The 25,509-nt window shown below is 32.8% G+C and overlaps 2 protein-coding genes across 2 annotated transcripts; one reads left to right on the top strand and one right to left on the bottom strand.

Annotated features, from left to right (window-relative positions):
- Positions 1–16,040: 16,040 nt before the first annotated feature.
- On the top strand, positions 16,041–20,378 carry LOC111407698. The gene is made up of 4 exons (XM_023037334.1): positions 16,041–16,286; positions 16,659–17,319; positions 19,919–20,012; positions 20,092–20,378. The coding sequence occupies exons 2-4, from the start codon at positions 16,764–16,766 to the stop codon at positions 20,147–20,149; spliced, it is 708 nt and encodes a 235-aa protein (XP_022893102.1). The 5' UTR covers positions 16,041–16,286; positions 16,659–16,763; the 3' UTR covers positions 20,150–20,378.
- A 2,363-nt stretch (positions 20,379–22,741) lies between these two features.
- Positions 22,742–24,325, bottom strand: LOC111407697 (DUF724 domain-containing protein 6-like). Its single transcript, XM_023037333.1, has 2 exons — positions 23,688–24,325; positions 22,742–23,101 (listed from the first exon to the last, which is right to left on the bottom strand). The coding sequence occupies exon 1, from the start codon at positions 24,175–24,177 to the stop codon at positions 23,701–23,703; it is 477 nt and encodes a 158-aa protein (XP_022893101.1). The 5' UTR covers positions 24,178–24,325; the 3' UTR covers positions 22,742–23,101; positions 23,688–23,700.
- Between the last annotated feature and the right edge of the window lie 1,184 nt (positions 24,326–25,509).

The raw sequence follows: 25,509 nt of genomic DNA, 5'->3' as shown, positions 1-25,509 counted from the left end.
GCATGCAGAAAGGATCACCACAGATGCATATGTAGTGGCCAGGTTGACTCTCTATAAATCTCTCACAGGTCATCACTAGACCCAATGACAACATTTTCCTTACCTCTCTCACTATCTTTCCTTTTATTATCATTTCTAGGACAATCTATTTTCAACTATGTCAAAATTTTATCGCAGTTAAAATGCATCTTACTTTTCGCATTTGCTTTAGACCTACACATGCCACCAATACCAAATAATGATTAAAAGCAAAGTATGAACATAATTCACACGTCATAGTCAAAAAAAATTTCTTAAGGTCACATACAATTTTAACAGTGTAGAAAATATTGGCAACAAATTCACAAAGAATTTAAAGCAACTAATTCCTAAGTCTAACAACAGGCAATGGTTATCCCTTCAAGGTAATACCAAACCTAACGTCATCCCACACGATATTTCTAATGCAAAAAATAAATAATTACCATACACAATAGTTTTAATTGCAACAATAAAAGATAAAAAACACGATATGGAGTGGATCATGTCTGAAAGTCCATAAATATCGAGAGATACAAATTAATTACTTTAAGATCGTCAATATTCGCCCTAAAGCTTCTAGCAATCGCAGCAACACAAAATAGCACCCGACACCTGAACGACCAAGGGCAAAATCATTCAATTTTCATTGTATTACTCGAAACTAAAATTCGACAATACTGCAGGGTCCGCCTTGTAGCCTGGAGAAAACTTCTTGAAGGAATCACTAGTAGAATCTCCTCCACGCACCATCCACTCTGAAGTGCCTCCACATGCTGATCTCGAATATGCCTTCAGATTCACCAGTCGACTTCTGAATTTTTCGAAAATCTCAATTGCAGTTCCGATAAAATTACAAAACTGGGCAGTTTTCTGTTGGTTTTTCAGCTTCGATTCTGAGTCCATTCCAGCAATTTTTGTCAAAAAAATCTCTCAGTAAAACAAACCCTGATACCATTTGTCATGAAAATACCTTGAAAAATCTTGATCCGGGCATAGTTTTATCAACCAAACAAACACCAACCGAACTTTACTCGACCCACAATTCCACTTGGTTGCTACGAGCTTTCACCCCACAAAGGAGACACTTAGTGATTGGTTTGCAAGCCACAAAGAAAGAGAAAATAGAGTAGAAATTAGAACCTCAAGGAGGAAGAACCAAAGCCAGCCAAAACTCACGTTTTCCTTTCTTTCTCACAAAACCAACACACCACAAAATGGCTGGGAATGAGTGTATATATAATGCGGTAGTTTAGGTTAACCAATGGGTTAAAGGGTAATTAGGCCAACAATCCAAATAACTAATATATCATTTCAATGCAAAGCCACAACTTGGGCCATCAAAAAGTGTTGGGCCATGAGCAACATTGATTCAATTAAGTTGCTTCAAATGGCCCCAAGTTGTTTCCAGGTTGAGCTATCACTAAGGTGTCGATATAATTTATCAACATCAGTTTAACATTATCACCCGAAATTTATTTGGTATCCAAACACAACATATACAATGGAACTTCAAACTATTAAGACTTTTACTTGACCACATAATTTGAACCATGAGTTATGAAACGAAAACTAACATTAAATTCATAAGACACTAAATATTTAAATGCCCCTAACATTGATAAATTTCAAAAAAAACCAAAGTTTTGTACATGTTAAAACATCTAAGGACACCAAAAATCCACATTCAAATCGAAGCCCTAATATTCAAGCATGTCCTCATCAAATTTGAAGCAAATCTTGTACAAGAACTTAATTCTTGAGACAATAAACCACATTGAAATGTATACTTGACTTTCCAAGTAAACCCACCACCTACTAGGGCCAAAAATACAAATTCCTGAAAAAAAAAATCATATATTTTTGGGCAAACATCCCACATTTTCAAATAATATTAATAAATTATCGAACAAAACATTAGTTCCTTGTACAATGAGAGATGAACATACATTATTTTCAAAATAACGAGAAAATGAGCGAATTTCTTACTTGAGTTGCTTTTGTGGGAATAGTGTAGGGTGGGGATAAGGAGAAAGAAGAACGGAGGAAAAAGAAATGGGAAGGAGGAGGAAGTTTTGGATTTCTTATGTAGCATAGGGTAGGTTGTGATGGGTTTGGAGTAATATTTTAAATTTTGGTACAATTTTTATCAACATGTCACGTTTGTCACATTTGTCAAATGTGACCGAATTAGTGAAAAGTTCTTGTAGATGGATCAATGAATTTTGACATGTGGTGCAATTTCTTCTTCGCTCAATTAAAAAGTCAAATGATTCATTTAATAGAACTTTTTAAATGTGATCAACTAAATTGTTGTTCAAACAATGCTGTTTTTTAGCTCATATTTAAAATTTTTACTGAATAACGTCCGTTTCTTAGGCCAAATGTGTCTCTCTCCTTAGCGTTTACCATTATTTACATAACACTCTTTCCCATTCACTTCTTGAACTCTACAAGAACACGCCCCACTTCCTTGCCAACCCCACAGCCACCAACGAAAGAGGTTTTACATAATGAGAACCAGCAACCACCTAATAGTAGGGATGGCAACGAGGTAATTTTTCACTCTGTACTCGTATGTTTACCCATTTAAGGTGGGTCAGGTTAGGGAGGGTGGGGTACGGTCCTTGTCCCCTTTAGTACCTGTTTATTTTTTATTTTTTTTAAATTTTTAATAATTCATTTTATTGCCCCTATTCATCAAAGTGAGATAATAATATAGTTATTAAAATTTTAATAAATTTATTTATTTTTAAAGGTTAAATTATTCAAATATATTTGATAAACTAAGGTTTTTATTGTTTATCATATTCCTTAGATAATTTTAGTTACCATCTTTTATTAGAATTAATTAATGGTGTCAACGAGTCGAGTCGAGCCGAAACTCAAATTTTTTGCGAGCCAGAGAAAAGAAATCAAGGCTTGAACTGAGCCGAATTGAATATGCTCAGTTTTTTTTTTTTTTTTTTTTTTTTAATGATATATATAGGTAGTAGGCTGTTGCCGTTTTTAAGGCAACAACCTATTGCCTTATTTCAACAAAATAAGGCACCAAGTTGCTGTCTTTAAATTTATTTTTTAATATAAAGGCCCGCAAGCTGAGTTGGCGAGCCATACGGGCTGACTTGGGATTGGCCCGAGCCTTGGCTCAGTAGAACTAGCCTCGAGCCGGGCTGACTCGGGCTTTTTTCGAGTCGAGCCACGGCAGCTCGAGCCGACGAACCCGATTGCCATCTTTAGAGTTAATGAAACTTCATGAATTTTTTTATTTAAAGTATTGAATTCTTACAAATAATAATAATAATAATAATCGGTGAGTGACCCTTGTTACCCTTATCTGCCTCGGGCGAAATCCCTCCTGGGTCCCCAACTTGAATACTCGATTAAGAGAATAATTTCCACCCCGTTCAGGCGAGGCCCATGGCATCGTAACATGTTATTTTTGGCCTTTTTTGATGGATGATCCTGGAAAAGAGTGAATCAAGGTGAGACCTCTCAATTAGCTTGCATGAAACATTATAATTACAAAATATTGCTGATGGTTCTGATTGTGAATACGCATGTGTGTGGATGATTTATGAGTAAATTACCTTTACCCTTGTTAGTGTAGTCTGGATGTTGCAAGCCGCCTAAGCATGTGGGTTTGTGTACGTGAACGAGACATGTTGGAACCAACTCGGAGGAGGGCTAGTCGATGCTGATCCAGATTGTATCCGATCAAGAGCAACTGTGTTACAACTGGGACTCTTGTAAAGCCGGTGTATTGGCGAGCCTAAAAGAGAGTTGGCGGAAAGTGTTATCCTATACGTTATAGCATGCGCAGCGTTTAGGCACAACAAATGGATGGACAGCGATGAAACCTTTGGCGAGACCTAAATGGAAAATGCACAACCTAGTAGGATACATTTCTACCAATAATCCATGAAGTAAATTTTCATTGTAATTTCAAAACTATACGTGAACTCGCAAATTGTTTCTCATCCATATGTAAATGGAATTGCCACTGTACATTTATTGTTTGGTAGTATTAAAATATATCTCCTTCCATCAAGTTGAGTTTTTGGAACAGTCATTTAAGAAACAAGAGGCCTTGGTAATCATAAACTTTGAATCATCCCACCCGCTATTAAATTTATCAAAGTCATGTTAGTAACGCTATAGAATTTTTTTTCTAAAATCACAGGCTTATTCCATAACAAAGTGTTGAGATGTGTAGCTCATCAAATCATTGTCCTATGCTTATAAGTAATTGCTGCCTGGATCTTCCTTTTCTATTTTAGTCTATCAAAAGTGTAAGTCAAAAATGTCAAAACCTTTTCTCAAGATATCATTTTACATTATCTTAGACCAACCTATTCCATGAGTTTTAAAGAATGCAACTACAAGCCTCCTTTAAAACCAAAATATCTCAATCACTTCTCCCTTAAATAATACCTAGAGTAAATTGTACCCAATGTCAAAATTCACTAATTCATCTACAAAAATGTCACTTTTCAGTGATTTTCCCACTTTGTCACTTTTGAACATTTTTATCCTTCAGAAATTTTTAAAAAATACCTTGTATGTCCTACATTTAAATTTTGGATAATTGCACCAGAAGCCTAAACCTTTAAAATACTAACAGACTTTTTCCAAACATTTGATTTGTCTAACCTTTACAAACGTTGCATAAGAAGCCCTTTTAGACGGTTTTCGTCCAAACACCCGTCAGCTGACCACCCAAATAAAACATTGACCACTTTTTTATCAAAATAGAGGAGGGTAAATTCGTCCATACACTTAAAACACCTATATCCAAATAAGTTTCTGTTATGTTTGTATTATGGTTGGATGCGATTTTAGTTTGAAGGAAAAAAAATTGATATCTAGAGCTTCAATTTAATGTCATGCCATCTTCATGTTTGTTTGGAGTTGAGATTTTCACGCATTTTTCATGTTATACTAGGTAAAAAATTTTAGTTTGTTTGATTTTTTTGGTGTATGAAAAACCTAGATTTGTTCTTTTAGTTTTGCCATTTTTTCTTTGGTGTTCTTATTATTTAAACTAGGTTTGTTTGGTTCTTATTTATTTTTTACTTTCTGTGATTTCTTAAATTCATTTATGCTTCATCACATGTCTGTTTATTAACAACCAGGGTGAAAGTACCTACGACCCATGTGAAAGCGTGAATTGGACATGAGAAGTCACTTAAAATTCTTGAGCCTAGGGGCATATGTTTTAGTGGTCGTGAGTCTGAGTTTTTCTTTGACTTTATTTTCTCAAAGTTTTGATTATTCGATTTGTGTACGGTAATTAAACTGGGTTCTTTTACTTACTGCTTTCTTGAATTGATTTGTGCTTGGATCACTTGTCTTTAAGATGAAATCTTTGTGCTTAATTTTAGTTTCTATATTTTGTATGTCAAATGATTGGATGATAGATTGAAGGACGTCCAGCGCAAAGAAAGGTTGAAATGAGAGCAAAAATGCCAAAAAATGAAAGGTAGGGACGTTTTCCACAATAGACTTGAAAGGTAGGGACGTTTTGTGCCAATTACCCGAATGTTTAACGGAAAAACTGACGGAATATGGACGGAAGGACGTCCAGCGCAAAGAAAGGTTGAAATGAGGGCAAAAATGCCAAAAAATGAAAGATAGGGACGTTTTCCACAATAGACTTGAAAGGTAGGGACGTTTTGTGCCAATTACCCATACTAAAAAATGAAAGGTAGGGACTTTTGCACAATGACATTAAAGATAGGAACCTTTTGTGCTAATTATGCCAAAAAATGAAAGGTAAAGACGTTTTGAACAATAATATTGAAAGGTATGGACCTTTTGTGCTAATTACCTTTTGATTTAACGGAACATTTTAACGGAGAGTTGATAGAAGGACGTTTTGCACAAAAAAAGGTAAAAGTGAGGGTGTAATCCACCAAAAAATGAAATGTAGGGACGTTTTTCACAAAAAACATCGAAAGGCAGGGATGTTTTGTGCTAATTACCCTATTTTTTAGGTTTTTACATTCAAGTCTAGTTTTTGGATTAATGGTAAAAACGGTTTACGCTTTTTTTTTTTTTTTGGTAGATTTGTGTAGTTCATGTTATTGTTCGAAAATGCAATTTTATTGTGTAGCAGATAGCAGTTCATAAGTAGATTTTTAGAGAATTTGTAGCAGGCTGAACTGTATAGACAAACAGTATAACAACTTCTAATTGCATACAACTTCTAATGAAACTGAATATAACAGAAGAATCATACATATTAAATGCAATCAACTTCTAATTGCAAATAACTTCTATAGATAGTAAAACGAACATAAGGTTTAGTTTTTCATCATGACCCTACAATTCATAGTGGATGAAGAAATGTAAATTCTTTAAACATCACACAATATCAATCTGCCATTTGCTACATTTAATTGTGGTTGGTGAACTAAGTCATTTTGCTTGTCTCCAATTTCTTGTCTATATAACACTTTACATGTCTATATTCTCCACTTGAAAGAAATACTTAGTTACAACATTCTATAGTGTCACTATATACATTCTGTTGAAGTCCAATTTTTTTACTAATTGATTCAAAACCTAGAAACATTGAGTTGAAGAACCTCAACGACTCTCCCCTATCTACGGTTCGTCTCCTTTGTTCCGCATCATCATTGATTTGGACGATGATGATGTGAATTTACTTAGTGGTCGGATGATCATTTCGCCAATTCATATCCTGGACTTGAACGAGGTTCCATCAAATCCTTTCCATTATTGAATGAGGAATTTGATGACGTCTTCAATTACATTCTTCTTTATGAAGACGATTTAGGTAATGAAGACTACATTCTAAATGTCCCACTGCCTGAGATTATTGTCATTAGTTTTACGATGAGATAGAAAATAACAGTAGTGACATGTCAACTATCTGGACTGAATTCTATGTATTGTTTTCAGAATGTAGTTGAATGATTATTGTAAAGAATTAAATGTGAACAGTAATAACACAAACAAAATAATATTACACAAACAATGAATATTGTCATCATTGTAATTTACAAAAAATAAACAAATCATTAAAACAAGCTTCAACATTAGAACGGGGTTGGTATATTGTTAGCTTGTTATGCCCAACTCACCCACAGCAAGTGCATTTCTTTGTCTGTACGGTTAATTTAGAGCTAGATTCGCTTACATTACGTGGGTGGTCTACCTAATGGATAATGTACACTCGATGGAAAATATGAATCAAGCAATCATCCTTAGGTACATCCTAATATACTTCCTTGACAGCTTAATGAATAGCTTCACTTTAGATGTCCCTCCAGTAGGGGGTTGTATAATACGGGAAGCATAGAATGACTTTTCTCTCAAGCAAGTGGTACGAGTAGCATGAATACAAGGCATACAATCCAACTATAACTCACAACAAGTGTACATGTTTTCCAAAAAGTCAATCGTATATGGGTCACTGAATAAAGCCACTTGTGTTAAGTTGCATGTCAAGTCATGAGCCTGAAGCCTAGTATCTAATGGAATTTTGTGCGTAACTCATCTTCCGTCCTCAACATCAATATGCTACTGCAATTGGTAGCATTCGTACAACATTTATGATACCCCTTTTACATAATATTCCTAATATTTTCGACTAAACTCATTATCAGTAAGCTACGCATGTCTCAACATCAAGTTTAAAGATTTCGTTACTATTTGTTATAATGTTGTATCGATCTCCAACAAAATCGGCTCTAAACCAACAGGTAAACCCAGCTCTCTCCAAGTACGAAGCTATTATACTACTTTAAGCTATGAATCTATCCCATTAGTCGTTCGAATTATTCGACCCAATTTGCCATAGCAGCTCTTTTGAAAAGAAAGACTAAACTTATTCTATTGTATCATTGTATTAAGTTCTTCTCCAAATGCCACATATAACAACCATGATGGGATAGAGGAAATAGGTGCTCGATGGCTTTTTCAATACATCCTTTAATGTCAAAAACAAATACGAGTTTCTCGGAGTTACCTATTTGATCTTCATTTTTAGACAAAAACTACAACAACGATTTGTATGTTTTGACGTCCACAATGTCCCAAACAAGGGATAAATCTATTTTGTTTGTGTCCTTCTTGCCTAGTTGTCAGTAATAGATTCCCTTTGTAAGGACCTTTCAAGTGACTTCCATAGATACCAATTATCGACTTCAAATATTGAAGAAACCTACAATGCTTACACCAAACGCGAGGTATAAGTAATGGAACATTTTACGCGAAATGATTTCAATGTGTGTTAATGTACTCGAATTTTTCTCTCCAAGAACATGATCATATGAAGACAATTTCTGAAAACTATCCTCCCTCGTATTATGTAGCAAGTTTAAAGCTGATTTCTTGTCCTTATGTGCTTTGCTATAACTGATTTTGAAATCTAGCTCACGTTCCAAATATAATCCCTATCGAATCATATGGTTGATTCAAAATCTTTCCACTATGTGTTCAACAACTGCAAAACTTGAGGCATGTCTTGTGTACTATGTCTAAAATTGATAGAACATGTGTGCACGTGATTGTATTTAAGAATATTTAAGATTTTTGACCGTTTCACTGTGGACACACGGCCATCCACATACAATTATTATTTACGCATACAACTGTTGGATTTTCCAAACTTGACTTGCTCACCTTAAAATGTAACTTGTTAATCAAACAAGTATGTGTAGTTCATGTACAACTTTCTTGTCAAAGAAAATTTAACTTGGAACAATATCGGAGATATTCACAATTCTAACCCCTTTTTCTCTGTTCGATGTTGTAGATTGTGATAATATTTTCTCTTTACAGTCGTTAACATTTTCAAAATGAGGACTATTTAAATAGGCTTCAAAGTTCTCATTCACTGGCCCCAATATTACATATTACAGAGTCATTCTCATTTTTGTTTTTTATATTTTGCATGTCTCCGAACTTCGTTATATTGAAAGTTTTCATACTGTTCCTTTATGATAAATGAAGGCTCTTGTAAATCTATATCCCTCACTTTGTGGAATATCAGGCCAATTGGATTCTCAATTTAAACGAGTGGCACAAAGAACTAATTCTTCGTGAACGGATATGTATTAATTTAAGTCCTCATCTTCTCATATTTCTTCCGAAAGAATATTCATATTCACGATTTTGAATTTTAATATCAATGCAATACATTAATTATGAATTCGATGTTTCTCCATCAATCGTACGATAAGTCCAACAAGAGTAATATTATTAAAAACAACAATTGAAGTTGTTGTGTTCTCTCACCACTTCCATTCATTATCTACATGCACAAAATGCTCCATGCGACATGATGAATCTTAAATTCTCGTTCATTCATAAAATCAAGCAAATGAAATGGTATGCATTCTGAACAAATTTAATATATTGAAGTTCAAATGCATACACTAGGCATATATAAATATATTCTACTGAACAATTGTGAATTGGTTATAACAAAAGTTACAATGTCTATCCCGGCAATTAAGAAATGTTGATTTTGATATTTGAACTGTCAGTTTTAAAAGTTTTCATCTAACGAGATCACATTTAAGGTGTATGATAAGAAATCATTCCCATGAAGCATTAAGTATGTTCATCAATGCTCAACAACCTAATTACCAAATCTTGACAAAAAAATTTACTCAGTGCTATATTAAATAGAGAATATTCCAAAAAATTTGAGTCTTTGAGCTAGTTATGTTTTGTCAAAATAGTTTACAAAACTAATCAAAATTAAAGAATAAAAAATAACTTACAAAGTAATGTGAGCATGTTGTATTTAAGATTACAAAATACTTTGTTATAAGATAAAAATATTCAGCATGTTAAAAGTTCTAACCTCTCAATGATTTCAAGCTTTATATTTCAATTCAATTGTCAAGGATTAATACACATATTTTTTTGAAATCAAATTTTACTTCATCTTTTCCAAAAAATGTTATGAAATAAATTTTTTTGGTCATCAAATGTATTATCCATTGTGCAATTACTAGATTCGTGGGTATCCTCTTTAACAAGTCTACCATCAAATCTTAACATTAATTGATAATTAAATGCATACAAAAAGGTAAGGGTTGTGCTTGACGTCTAAAGCGCCATTTGGTGCCCCCCATAGTTGAAGCCCTCTACCTATTTGGCGCCCTTGTTCGTCCAGGGCCCATATCTTTATACAAAAGGTAATTATTTTGCACCTAAAAATGACATTTTTGTAGCACAATTTGAAAAAGTGACAACTTTTTGGTCCATTTTCATAGTAGTGATATCAATGGAAAATTCCCATATCCTAATAGGCCTTGCTTTAATCACCAACATAAAATTGTGGGGAAAATCCTAAATTTAATAGATAAGTGCTTCACAATAATAAATAATTTTTTATTTATATGAGTTGTACATACTTTCTTAAGCTTACTATGGCAAAACATGGTAAGAATTATAGACATAGTTCATCACAAAACAACCAACAAATAGAAGTAGTTCATCCCTGAAAACATTATCCAATAAAACTATTAATGTTCATTTCTTTTACCTGAACTTGCTTTCATAAAAATAAATAAATAAATAAAATAAAACAAACAAACTTGAGCTTTTGGATCTCTTACATTTTGCTAATTGGTTGCTCCAAAAGTTCAACTTGATGTGCAGAGTTGTATCTTCGTTCAATAAACGATTACAAGTATTAATGAACAATAATTGTAAAGGACACAATCGTGAGCTAATGTATGGTTTTGAAACATGAGGTTAACACTCACGTAGTTAACCTGCTAACGTCAGTCATCTTATTGCCGCATTGGCACTCTATTAGCCATGCGATCATTGAATTGTTCACAAAATTTAAATTGAGTTACTAAATCTTAATTTAACTCAATTGTATTATATATTAAAAAGGGTTCAACCCGAACCTTAAGGGCCCCCTCCGCCTCGCCCTTGAAGTATCGTGAGGGAGGTAAATTGCGGAATGTGCTCCAATAAGTCAGAAAACAAGAGTTTGCCTGTACACTGGTGCCCACAAAGAGTTCCATTCCATATCTCAGGAATCGAACTCTCACACTGTAGCTGCCAGCAAAATTGAGACTACCTCACTCCTGTCATTTGCACCACTAGGATATGTCCCGAGGGCTGTATTATATATTAAACTTCATTTCAAATTGGTCACTGAACCTTAATTTTAGTTCCAAATTTCACCGTTCTGTCATCTGTCATCTTCCCAATTGATGAAACAATTGATATTTCACTTTACTGCTGCATAATAGAGGCGAACATAATTCTATTTTGATGGTTTTTAAACTATTTTAAACTCAAAGTGTTTTAGAATGGTTTTTAATTATTTTTTTTTTCAAATCAAATCAAACAATTTCATTTTCCCGACAAAAACAAAACCACTTTCCATGTTTCGTTTGATTTTAAACCACAATTTTAAATACATGAGAAAAAACATCTTTTGAAACAAGTGAAAAACAAAAATATTGATCTAAAATCTTAGCATACCACTTAGGTTTCAATCTTCATAAATATTCCAATACTAATGTATTTCTCATTTCAATCTTCAACCAATATTTTATTACGATGTTTGACTACATAAATTAAGGGAGCGGTTGATTTGTTGTTTTTGAGTTATTTTTAGTTTTGTAAACATTTAAAACTTATTTGGTTTGATATTTTGAAAATGCATTTTGAAAACAAAATCAAATTTATAATATAAAACTCAAAACATATTTTTGACTTTTTTTCATCGATAGCACTCGAAACACAGGAAATAAAAGTAATAAAATTCTCTTTCCAATTGAAAAATTAAAATAAAATATTCACCTTTCCAAACCCCAACTGTCGCCCCTCCTTTCCCTACCCCTTTCAAGCCACCAAGCTTCTTCACCGCAATCTTGAACTTCAATCAATTTTTCACAACCACCAATTCTAAAATTGCAACCTCAATCGAATTCAAAATTTCAGAACCTAAATAGTAAAACCCAATTTCAGATCATAGATTAAAAGTTGGAGATAGAGACAACCACAATTCCCACAAAGGTGATGGCGTGGCGCATAATTTTATTGTACTATTTCCATTAACATCATTTATTTTATTTCCTATTTTTTGCCAAGTCAATTTATTATTTGTTTGTATTTTAATATTGTAGCAAAAAATTTAAAAATGTATATATTACTTGACAATATATTAACATTGAAATTATTTTATTTTAATGAATAATAAAATGAATTGAATAAAATATCAGATAACATTTTTTGAAAATTCTAAGTCAAATGTTTTTCAATTCTTAATTTTTAGAATCAATTTTTAGAATGACAAAGTAGACATATTTTCGATAATCTTAAAACAAACCATCAAAGCAAAGAACTAAAAATGAATTCAAAACTAAAATAAAAAATGCAAATCAAATGGGGCATAAGCTTCCAACTTATTCTTTCTGAGATCGATAAGAAAATATTATCATAAATCATTATTTCCTTGAAGAGCCATAAATTTCTATTAACGTGTAAATTTATTGAAGTGTGTATTGACTTATAAATAGTATATTCTGCCTATAACAAGTTTTGAAAGGCTCAGTTTAGTTTCATTCAATTATAATTATCAAAAGCTAAATCAGATCGTTTCTAAATGTTTTAATTTGATTTTGAATCGAAACATTGATAGGTCAACATAGACCAAAATCAACGGTTTCAAGACCATGGTTTCAATTCGGTTTGTTGGATGGCGATTTTTTTGGTCATAAAGCACATTTTAATATTAATCAAACATTAATTATTTTAACCAAAACAACTTTTACCTTTAAGAAGTGCTTTTGTGCAGCAACCCTCCCAAACATACTCAAGTAGACATAGGCCTGATAACATTGCTCTAATGCAGAATCAATGAATTTTAATAATTAGACTGTCATGCAATTTAGTATGTTCTAGCTATTTTGGATTTTCAAACTTGTCTAAGGGTGGCGATGGTCCAATTGTCCAATAGATCGATCACTCTAGCTCGAATTGACTAGAGCTTGACCCATGAGCCCTTCCCTTGATGAGCTCGTTGATGATGTTTTCCATTTTTTAAAGACAAAAATTAAAGAAAGATATAGAAACATTTAAATTTTAAATAAGACATAAAGGCTTGCGGGCCCATCTTATGGATCGACTCACGAAGCCCTTGGGCTTTACTTGCTGAATTCAACTTGGTCCATGAATTAGTGAAAGAATGAGTCAAGCTACTCATTAGCTGAGCTCTTATGAGCTCTCTGTCGAGTGACAGGTGGCCCACGCCTATTGCCATCCTTAAACCTATCCTAGTAGGAAGGGATACTATACCCTAGGAGAGTTGTATTGATGGTCTTTTGTGAGCAATGGTTATATATAATCTGAAAGTTTTCTACTGCATGATCATGGAACCATAAAAACGGTCAATATTGACCATAGCGATAACGTGTCTACCCCAATTGAGCATTGACCTCGAAATCTCTTGACCAAAGCTCAAATGAAATATATATGAGCAAAGGTTGTTTGCTAATTTTTTTTTAAATATCATTTTTATTCACACATTCTATAAGAACCACAATATTTTTAATTTTTTTTAATTTTTAGCCACATATTCTTTTAAAAAATTTATTTTTTAATTTCTTTTGTTTTTAAGTGTTCAATATTTGTTGGAATTAATACTTTAGATACAAATAAATCATAAAAAGTAATAATTTAAACAATTAATTTGTAAATCGAATTCTTAAGAGAAGTTGTGGAAAACAAGCTCAATCTATCAATTTTTAAAGCTCTGTAAGTTATATATGAACATTAATTTTATTTAAAATAATTCAAAGTGTTTGTTGATGAAGTCCAACTAAACTAGATTTCCCTTGCCATATCTCAATATGTAAATTACAAACTTTCAAGTGTAATTTTATTTAGTCCACTGGGATTACAACCCCAATTTATATAGCGCTAATGTGGCATTAAATGAATCATAAAATTAAATGACTTATTTAATTTCACCTTCGATTTAGCCTATCATCTATTTCCACATAAATTGGATTTATAACTTCAGTAGGACTGCAAAGCATTACTCAACTTTTAAGGGGTGTTTAAGGTTTCTTCATTTTATAGGATTGTAAATGCTTATAAAGTACTTCCCTTAGCTAAAAGACATTGTAAGACTTTTTTTCTTGGCCGGTCCTTGTTTCTTTTCTTTCGTTAACTTTGTTATTAGGCTATCTAAAAATAATACAATTTTGTCCAAGCTTTGAATTTCCCATGTTAATGCCTTTTGTATTACGCGTTTAGAGTTTAATTTTTGAAAGATATTTATCATATAAATTGTTTTATATAAAAAACCCCAATTAACACATTATATACCCTCAGGATTCCAAATTCTAATACTCCATTCATCAAATAAAAACAGTCATATTCCCTTTTTTTTTCCCACACAAATTAAAAAATTTAATTAATATAGTTGAAATAATAAATTTTACTATCATTTTTTTTTTTTTTTACTATACCCCTACATTAATGTAATCAATACTAAAGGTAATTAAATCATGCATGCAAATTAAACTGCTATTGGTACTAGTTGCTGTTTAATGCAAGATTCCATGTAATTAGTATTCTAAAGTCATCCAATACAAATATAAATGAATAAATATCATAGAAGATGATTTTTTTTTTTTTAAAATTTGAGTAATGCTATGTAGTTTTATTAGAGTTGTAACATTTTCAGTGGCATTAGATGACAGGTTAAATGAAATGTGAAATTAAATGAGTTATTTGATTTTACCTATTAATTAATGTCATATAGTGCCACCTAAACTGTAGTTGTAACTCCAATAGAGCTAAATAGCATTACTCTTTTAATTTATTGTTCCGAGTCCAGCTACAATTGAATGATAGAGAGGTTTATATTTGTAATAACAAAGTACATTAAGGCCCCGTTTGTCTCATATTTATGTAAAAATGAGAATGAAAAATATAACTGTCACGGGCATTGCACAAGAGATAGAAATTCAAATACGATGGCTTGATGTGATGGATTACTGTCATATTTTTCATTTTAATATGGAAAGAATAGGAAACAAACTAGAGCTAAATAGGGATATATTAAGAAATTATTATATTAACTACACTCATAAATAAGAAATTTGAATATAATTTGAGATAGACAAATAAGGAAAATGGAATTATTTTTATGGTGATGTTATACATGCACTAGGGTGTCTATAACGATATTCACTCCTTTACATTGAGGGATTCACTTCAAATAAAATTTAATTTATTTATTATATAACGATATTCACTCCTTTAATATCACATTATATACGAATAGCATATTCTTTATTTTTACGGGATAGAGGGGGCATATTCATTTGGAAAGAAGACAAGTAAATCATTAACGTGACACGTGGAAGAATCAAGGAACCTAAGGTACACTGATAAGTCAATGTGAGCAATATTATTATTAATGTAACTTAACGTTCAGAAAAATATCAATTGGATCACTAAACTTCCATTAAAACTTAATTGGACCACTAAACTTTAATCTATTTCATATAGATAACTAAATTTCAATTCAATCTCAAATTCCATCATTTTATCACGATTCGTCACACAATGTTCTCCAAATTAAGGATAATTACTTAGTGAAATCATACCGAATTTGATCTTCAGTGTCACACATGGTAAAATGAGAGCTATGTAAATGACTTCAAATTAAAATGTTTAGATTCACGTTTCCACTTTTATGACTTGATGTAGTGTTAGGCTGACATGCCAAATAATTATCGTGTGAGATTTTTTGTGAATGATTATAAATTAAGTGTTTTTCATCAATTTAAGAGAGAATAATTTTGAAATGAAGTTAAAGTTCAATTATCGAATTGTATTGATTTGAATTAAATTGCACTCCAGCTACCCAACCAGGGACAAATTTAAAATTCCCAATTGAGATTTTATAGAAAGTTTAGTGACTGCAGGTAAAATTTACACGAACGTGAGGAAACACATAGTACAAACCGGACTTGTCCGGCCATTATCGGACTACCCGACAAATACCTCTTTTCTGTGCCTCTTTTCTTACGTCTAACTTAATGCAACTTGTGCGCAGAAAAATACAACGCCGAGAATTAGGTTGGCTGGATAATTTTTTTCCTACAGTAAATTACCAAAAAGAAAACGAGAAAAGGAAGGAAGGAAAAAAAAAAGAAAAAAAAAAAAGGCCTCTTTCCCATCTCTTCTCGGCGATGATCTCTCTGTCATCAAATTTGGGGATTCTTCAAGTCTTTTTCGCAATGGTACGCCCAATTGCTCCTTAATTTTTTTTCTGACTTGCTCCTTTGTTATTATGTGTTTTGATTTTGTTGTTGTTGGTTTTGTGGGTTTATTTTCCTTTTGTCTTTTGAGACATTTGCATTTGTGGGATGTTCGTATTTTTGAGCTGCATTATTGTTTGCATAAGACCTTCAAGTTGGTTTTGTTCTAATAACTGACTTGGGGATTCATTTTTCTACAAAGTTAATTAATTCTATTTTTTTTTATTATTGTTTCTTGGATTGTAAATTTTAGTTTGGTTTTTGAATACATTGTGATTTCTGGTGAATGAAATTCTTCTGAGTTCAAAATCGAAACAATTGAAATGTTGAATATCTTATTGGATGACAATGCAGGCCAAGGGTTTGAGTTACAAATCGTATCTCTGTTGACGAAGTTGATATTGCCAGTACTTGAAATCGGGTGAAGTTCAAAAATTAGACCAAGATATTTCATGGGTAATGGAATATAATAATTCAAAAGAAAAAGAAGTGGTTGTTGATATCGACAGTGGTGGTGCAAGTGGTGGAGTTGATACGAGAACTGGTCCCAATTCGGGAAGAAAACAAGGGAAGAAATTGTTGAACAAGCTTACTAGTGGAGTTTTGGGCTTAAACGGAACAACTAAGGATGAGACTAGCAGCAATCCTCGAGGGTTGGTTAAGGGTTCTCATGAAGCTGTAGAATTGTTGATAGACAAAGGCTCAGGTGATCGACAGATTCACGAGCTTTTACCTCTTATAGAGAAGAAACATGAGAAAGAGAGATGGAAAAATGGAAAGTCTAAGAAGGCGGCTGCCAAGCCTCCAAGACCTCCTAAAGGTCCATCCTTGGATGCTGCTGATATGAAGTTGGTTAGAGAGATTTCTGAGCATGCCACTAAGAAGCGTGAGATTATTGAACAAATGAAATCGTTAAAGAAGATGAAAGCAGCCAATAAATCATCACCATCGTCACTCACCACCATATCTGCTATGATCATTACAATCCTCTTTTTCCTTGTGATGATCTTCCAAGGTATTATCTTCAAGGTCTTTCTTCTTGCTATTTTTCTTGGCATTTATTGTGCATATGGTGTTACATTCTAATTATGTCATTGATGCCTGAAAACATTTCCACCAGGGTAATTAATCAGGTATGTGGAGTTTCATAAAGTCCTTTCTAGACTAACGTACATTTTGGACTGATTTTGTCAGGAGCTTTTCGATTTTATTTTATTTTTTTCGCATTTATCTATTATCCTGCCAGTGAAAATTTATAGCTTCTGCAAGTTATGGGTTATAGGTCCATTGAGGCCTTAAGGAATTGTGAGTCTTTAACTTATAATTATGATTCCTTTCAAGTAATGACTAGCTTATATATGCATTTTATTTTGTACTTGTTTTTACAATTATGGGCTAAGAACCATGTATACGAATACGTAATTCAAATACGATACAATACAGGTACTCCAATATGAAATTATTTTTTATTTTTATTTTTTATTATTATTTTTTAATATCTAGGATACATGAATACTTGTTATAAAATTCAATATAATTTTATTAATATAAAAAAAATTTAAACATCGAAGCATAATAATAAAAATAAAATACTAAAGTTTTTTAGTTTTTTATTTTTTTAATCTTAATCCTTAATTGTCCGAATGTCATTTTCTTCAACATTATCAACATTAGCTTCTTCATTATCAAAAAAAATAGCACTTTCTAATTCTAATTCATCTAATGATAAATTAGCAACTTCAAGCAATCCAACACCTTCAAGAATATCAAATGAGTGTTCGACATTGTCTAACATTTTTTGATTTTCCTTTTGAAAAAAAAAAAATCTAATTTTCTTGATAAAAAATACAAATTGCTATGAATGAAAATTAATTCTTCAGCTCGATGTGGAGTTATTTTATACCTTCTCGTAGTGCAAAAAAAAGTATGTACTCCAATTCATCTTAAGATGAAGAGGAAGGCAGCACAAGAAGTTTCAAAGCAATGCTTTAAAGAAAATATGTATGTAAACCATGAAGTAGCCACCCGATCTTCGAATCCATATCATACCAATTAGTGATAGAATTAAACTCACCAATAACACTTTTTTTCATGTATCCTAATGTATCGAATGCATATCGAAAATTGTTAAAAAATACGCATCCGATACATATCGAAAAATTATAAAAATATATAAAATAAATAAAAGACATGTATCCAGTATGTGTCAGAGAGTATTGAAGAGTATCCAAGTTTGGATGTGTATCGAATACGAGTACGTAATGAGTTTACAAGTATCCGTACTTAGATTTTGGGAGTGTAGTTCAATCAAAAGTTGTTGAATTATTTTATTTGGATGTGAGGAGAATGTTGGTTGAAGTACTAGTTCACACTAATGCTTAAAAAGAGGCGGACAAATTTAGCTTTGTTATAAAGGAGAAAACGAAGAGGATGCAATACATAAAACAAGAGTAGGTTAGAGAAAATGGATATTTTGTATGGGTCAACAAACACAAATTGTTGATAAATTTATCGTAGTAGAAGTGAAGATTTTAGGACGGGCTTGTGGTTTTGTTGTAATGAATAAATTTTTTAATATGGATATACTCCAACACCATGTAAGCTATGCATAACTTAGGGGATCGAGGCATGCCTTGTGTAGACTCAAAAGCTATCTTAGTTCACATGAACGATGTGATCACTGTTGAGCATGTTAGGGGAGGTAGGTATGCAAAAGTTTCATTGGATTGCAGTTATATGTGGACAAAAAATTATTTTTGTAGCTTAGCCCCTATTTGACAACCATTAAAATAAATTTCTTTTTTTATTTTTTATCAGACTCATTTCCAATCACATATTCTCACAATAAAATATTTTGTTTGAAACACAAATTTTTTTCTACTGCTTAACCACACATTTTCCAAAAAATAATTATTCAAAAACTCATTTTCGCAAAAAATATCTTTTAAATGGTTCTCAAACAAAGGCTTAGTTTGTTGTGGGGTCATGGTCACGTAAAAAAAATGACGTCTTTAGATGTTTGGTGTTGCAACGAAAAGCGTTTTATCTTCCCTAAGTTTTACACTGGGTGCCAGTCCTCCTTTTATAAATATATAAACTTCTCGAGTTCTTGTGATTCTTTTCCTGCAAATTGCCTCAAAAATACTGTTTTAACAGTGCTATTAAATTCTGAGTAGCATAAACACTCAAACTTGTTTGCATTTCGTGACATTAATTTCATAATCTGTCTGTTAAACATGGTTATTTACTGGATGGTATATGTGTTAGACATGTCATGATCAATAATTTCATACTGCACATCTTGAAGGATATACTTCACTTGGAATTTTGCATAACTTGTTGCATGTCATTTTGCCAGATCTTCATGCATTCTTAATCTTAAGTAATTTTACTCCATGAGTATGTGACTTAGCTTTTGTATTTATAAGCAAATGTATATAATTGTTCTCAGGTTTCTAATATTAGAGTCCTTGACCTTGTATTAAATTTGTGCTTGTGTTCCTGATAGAATATTGGTGGTGCTATATTTTGAAGTCACATTGACAACTTGGTCATTCAGATGATTCAAGCAATGAAATTCCCGTAGCTTAAGGTGTAAATTACTTGTTTGACAGGACTCGGTTCCAAAAAGAGTTTAACAGGGACATCGCTGGGGGCTCCCGAGCCAGCAATAGAGACAGAAAGCTTGATTTCTGTTGAGTTCTACAAGTGCGTCTGTCTTTCACTCTTCTTAGAACATTTTATTCGTTTTTTTGCTTTTCTAAATAATCTGGATTCATGGATGCAGATCTAGAGAACAGGTTCCTCTCCAGGATGATAGGATAACATATCCTGAACGTCGCTGACAATCAGAAACTATTTTGTTGCGGATAAATATGTAGAAATTGAAACACTTGGATTCCTTTGTACGGTGATTTGCTAATAGGAGCACTTCATTTTACTTAATTTTGGACCATATGATGGTGGATTTGGTAGCTGTAAATACAAATTATGGATTTTCATTATGTAAAGGTACAATGAATGTAATCCATGTTTATGTCGCCGTTATTAGCCGAATCTGAATGGCTTTCACTTGTTATACCGTGAGTTATAATAATGTGACAAATAAAATCAAAAGCAAGAATGAACACCTTAGATTTCACCAAACAGTAGAGATGATTACATTTTATTTTTGGGTAATAGGTATAAAACGTTCCTATCGATTGTTCAATCATTCCTATCATTAAGCTTTGGACATTTGAATTCTCAGGTCGATCATTTTTTGTGCAAATCACCCATATTGTCTCCTTCCATCAATTTGCTAGAGCAAATGATTGCATATAGATTGCTAGTGTAATTTGCCCAAGGTAATTTTGTCAAGACACTAATTGATCATCATTTCCAGAAAATTCGTGGTTTGACATCATACAATAAAATTTACGATTCACATCTCATATAAATCTTGTGTTTTTGGTGACATAATAAATTTGTATTAGCGAATTAACACGTCATATCTTGAATTTGCTTTTATAATCTCCATTTTTTTCATTTCACTCTAAATTTTTGACCTATAAATAAAAAAAGAAAAAAAGAAAAAAAGAAAAAAGTGCAATTAGAAGTTGTAGAAAAAATTTATTCACGTTTGAAATTAGACAATCGAACAAACTTAAGATTTACATACAAACTCAGTATTTGCCCAACATACTCAACTTTTGCATCTCAAACTCGAGATTCGTCCAACAAATTCGAGATTTTCATAACAAACTCGTCAAAACAAATGCGAGACATCTTCAAAACTCGAGATTAGTGTTGAACCGCAAATCTTGAATTTTGCTTCTGCATATCAAACCTCAATTTTGAATGCAAAGTTCGTACACTAGTCTTTTGACTAAATTGCCGTTGGACAAATCACAGAAGTGAATTGCAAACGGCCATCTGACAAAGAAAAGGGAGGGAATGAGATGACATGGATGAATTTTATAAATAATAGTCAATCTAAAGGTCTCAATGTAAAGAGTGAAACAATATGAACGACTTGCACAGTGAAGACAAACGATAGAGACATTTTATGTCAATTACGTATATTTTTGAACTACTTGTTTTAATATCCTTTATATGTATGAAGAAATATTAGGGTTGGGGTGACAAAGGGCTGAGTTGGCTAGCCAACCAAAGTCGATTCGACATGCTCAATGAGTTGGGCTCTATCCATCGGTCAATGAACTGAGCCTGGGCCAACTTTTTGACCAAGAGATCAAGCCGTACTCGATCCATGGGCCCTATTAGTGTAGGACCGAGCTAAGGTGGCAAAAGAACCCTAATATTTATTTATTTATTTTGAGAAAATCAAATTTATAAATAATAATTAAGGAAGAATTTTATGCATGAAATAGAGTTTATATAAATTAGATGCAAAAAATTAAATACGAAACAAGCTTGGCCCGACCTATGCTCGTTTAAATATGAGCCTAAGATGCGAATAGGTCGAGCTCTCATGAGTGTCAAGCTGATAAGCAGCCTGAGTCCAATGGTACCACTATATCAGAACTACCTAAAACAATTATAACACTTCCAAAGTACCCCTATATCATTTAAAAGATTTCGGTTGAAGATAAAAGTGTATTGCTGCTACTGCATAAATAAATTCCACACACTCAAGCAACAAATATACAGTAGGCCTTTAAACCGAATAATTCTTCCACTTAAATGCTTTAATGCTACATTACCAGAGACTATCTGACCGATCTTGCTGGTGAACCTACCATTTGATAAATAGGGAACATTTAGTGCGTGTTTTATTCTCTTCTTTAATAGTTTTAGTGCTTTTAATACTCCCGTGTCAAACATGCCACTTAAGTATTAGTTAAAAGGCGAGCAATTTGATCTTGTGTTGACTTCAAAAAACTTCAGTTCCTCAACAATCTGATCAACTCTTTCCTATGAAAATATATCGATACATAATGTTGATTTGTGTCTCAATCATTAAGCCCCTGTTTGGTGGCCTTTATTTCAAAAATACCTATGTTTTGCATAATATTTTTTGGAGAATGTGCGAATAAAAGGTAAGGAAAAATTTCGGACTTACATGTAGAATATTTTATTTTGTGAACGTGATTGAAAATAAATATGACATATAAGATAAAGTAAAGAAAATTAAATTAAAGGGAGTCAAACAAGGGTTTAATATGAGATCTTAGCCAATGAAAAGCCAGAAACTGCAAAATGCAAAATTTATGTTGATTTTAAAGTTGTAGGACAGGCAATCGGCTGGTGGGTTTGGATCTGGATGGTCTGTCAATGGTTCAAATAAATGATGATTTGATAGAAGTATTTAATATACTGTCAAAATTGGGTTGTGCCAAACCATCCAACCCATTGGCCACTGGGATCGACTGACCGATTACGTCCTTAATTGCCAGATCTTTCGATGAAGCTAACAACAGCATAGTCTTGTCGGATAATATATAAACACGGTAGAGAATGGGAGAGTGCATAATATCATATGACGACGTAACTGGTTTCATCAGAATTCAGGATTACAAACATTCTTGATCACGAGTTGTCCAGTAATAATCACATTGATCTATCGCATAAAAGATGAAAATTCTTAGCAGGAACCTAAAAAACTCGTAAAATAAAGCATAAAAATCTATGTTAATTCTTTGCATTGCTTATGAAGTGACGGGCATTCAACAACATATCAATACCTCACCGAGAAACTAGTCCTCACAGAATCAAGATGAATCCCAAAGCCAAGCTGGATGGAGCGAACAACAGAAAGACTCGTGTATCCCTGGTGCTTTATGTAAGAAGAATACCTGAAAAAGCATAAACCATTAGAGGAGGGAATTTGTATGAACTACTAAAATGAGCAAATCAGTTTATGCAAACTCAAAGAGGTTTCTCCACCCATGAGAAGAATCTTCAGTGGGGCCCAATGCCGAGCACCACCTTGGTGATGGCCCACACACCTCGGTTGTGTGGTGGGCCACCCACTGAGGTGGCACACCCCGATAGGGAAGTGCAACCGCCCATGGTGTATTCCCTTTATGTCAGGAACTACGATCACTTTCAGATTATTGAGACACATATATTCAACAACAACATTAGTGTACGTGTTAAATGATGCTAATATGTCCATTTCTGTGTCCCTACTTTGAATTTCCATCCACAATAAAACTCCGTTTCTCGAGTCCCAAGTTAGGACCCAATAGCATTACTAGGATTTCTTATTTATAGCCCCTCAGCACATTTTGCAAGATGTTTGTCCAACCAAAGGGAGATAATAGGATCAAGTTTAAGACGTCAAACTTTTAACTCCTTGTGCAATTCGTCGAACTAACAAGTCTATAAGCTTAAAGCTTTATGGATTGAGTTTTCCTAAAACAAATTTGGCAATGGTACCTGAGGCTATATTTCACTTCTTGTGTTCTTCTTGTTGTGAATCGTCAATTACATCTTCCAACGGCGGAACCCACTTGCCATAGACCCATTCACGATGAAGGCGGAGTTGGGACTCGTCGAACTCAATCTGCTCGCGGGAACTTCGGAAGAAGACAGAATAGCGGCCACCGTCAAGAACAGCAATGACAATGCCCTCCCACCAGCCGTCATTGTGGAAGGCGTCAACATCCTCGCTGACATCAAACCGCCGCCGAGCCTCGCGTGGCGGGATCGGACGGACCAGAATGGGGTCCACCGCCTCCCTTAGCGGCTTGGTGGAGTTATCGCCGGAGGTGAGAGTATGGAACTCGAGGTAAATTTTTTGGGTCTTCTTGGAAATGGAGCGGATGATGTTCGCTGTATACCAGGAGCCCCGGAAACCGTCGTCCTCCAAGCTCACTTCCACTTGCGCTCCCTTCTTGAACGGATCTTCTTCACCATTGCCAGCCATTTTCAATAATATAGAGGGAAAATGTAGGAAGTAGAAGTTGATGTGGATTTTGTTTGATTTTGGATTTGAGTTTTGGTGACTGTTTTCGACAGACGCCGGAGGCGTAGACCCGCGTTTGGGGATTCAGGTGGCCTCCTATTTATTTATTTATTTATTTATTTATTATTATTTGTAGTTTCCAGATTAATCTAGGCATGTTACGATATCTTCAGCTACACCAAGATTTGAGCTATTTTATGCCAAATTAAAATTCTACTCCAACCATTATATCAAAACTTGCATCAAATAAATAGTGCTTTATTATTTTATTTATTCTTTTGATTTTTCTCAATGTATTTATTTAAAAAAATTATTTTTTTACTTTATAACTATATAAATTATTAAATGATAATTTCGTTAAATTAACAAATATATTGATTACTAAATTATTCACGTGTTTTATATATTATGTTAAATTGATAAAAATAATTGATTATATTATTAATTTATGATAAACAATTACATTAAATTTACAAAAATAATAAACTTTACTTTAAATTAAACTTTAGACGTAAACTTTACAAATTAAATTTTACGTTAAATTAACAATTATATTAATTATTATTAATTATATTATTAAAAATAATAAATTTTAATAATATAATTAATAGTGTAATTTATTAGTATTATTAGTATCATCATCAACATAGAATGAAAATGACATAAATACCCTTAACCATTATTTTTGAAAAAAAAAATAAGGGCAAAATGTATATTACACCATTTGATGAAAAAAATGGTGTAATGAATAGTGTTGCACCAAATATAGTGCAACACTATTCACTTTGAACCATTTTGCACCAAAGTAGTGCAAATTTTGGTGTTACATTGGAGCAACTTTGCACCAAAAAATAGTGCAACCATTGGAGATGCCCTTACATATACAGTTCATTTTACACTCTTATCATATCATGTCACATAATTTACGCAATTGATTTTGAAGACACATATAGCATCATGGTACATATTCCCTCGACATGGGGGAAATGTCATTGAAGATGTACACCAAAGTATACATCTAGCATAATTCTAATCAATCACAATAAAATAGTTAAGGAATTTTTTTGGGGGACATTTTAAAATGGGTAGTTATATTTACAGTACACATTTTTATAAACACGCCTCATTTTAATTGCATTAAAGATCATTGACCTTTATTCATTAGAGCACTTGTATGCTTAACCTTTTTCGTCATCACACTTTTAATTTAAACGTTAACAAAAATTATTGTCATTTGGTTTTCATTCAAAAATATTTTTCTTTTTACTCACTTTTCGAAGCATTGAAATAGTA

This window comes from Olea europaea, chromosome 13, assembly GCF_002742605.1.
Source record: "Olea europaea var. sylvestris chromosome 13, O_europaea_v1, whole genome shotgun sequence".
NCBI classification, from domain to species: Eukaryota; Viridiplantae; Streptophyta; class Magnoliopsida; order Lamiales; family Oleaceae; genus Olea; species Olea europaea.
This window is presented reverse-complemented; position numbering and strand designations above follow the sequence as displayed.

Coding starts and splice junctions, on each gene's coding strand:
- LOC111407698 (XM_023037334.1), top strand. CDS start 16,764: ATGGAATATAATAATTCAAAAGAAAAAGAAGTGGTTGTTGATATCGAC. Junction 17,320..19,918: donor CCTTGTGATGATCTTCCAAG/GTATTATCTTCA, acceptor CTTGTTTGACAG/GACTCGGTTCCAAAAAGAGT. Junction 20,013..20,091: donor ATTTCTGTTGAGTTCTACAA/GTGCGTCTGTCT, acceptor TCATGGATGCAG/ATCTAGAGAACAGGTTCCTC.
- LOC111407697 (XM_023037333.1), bottom strand. CDS start 24,177: ATGGCTGGCAATGGTGAAGAAGATCCGTTCAAGAAGGGAGCGCAAGTG.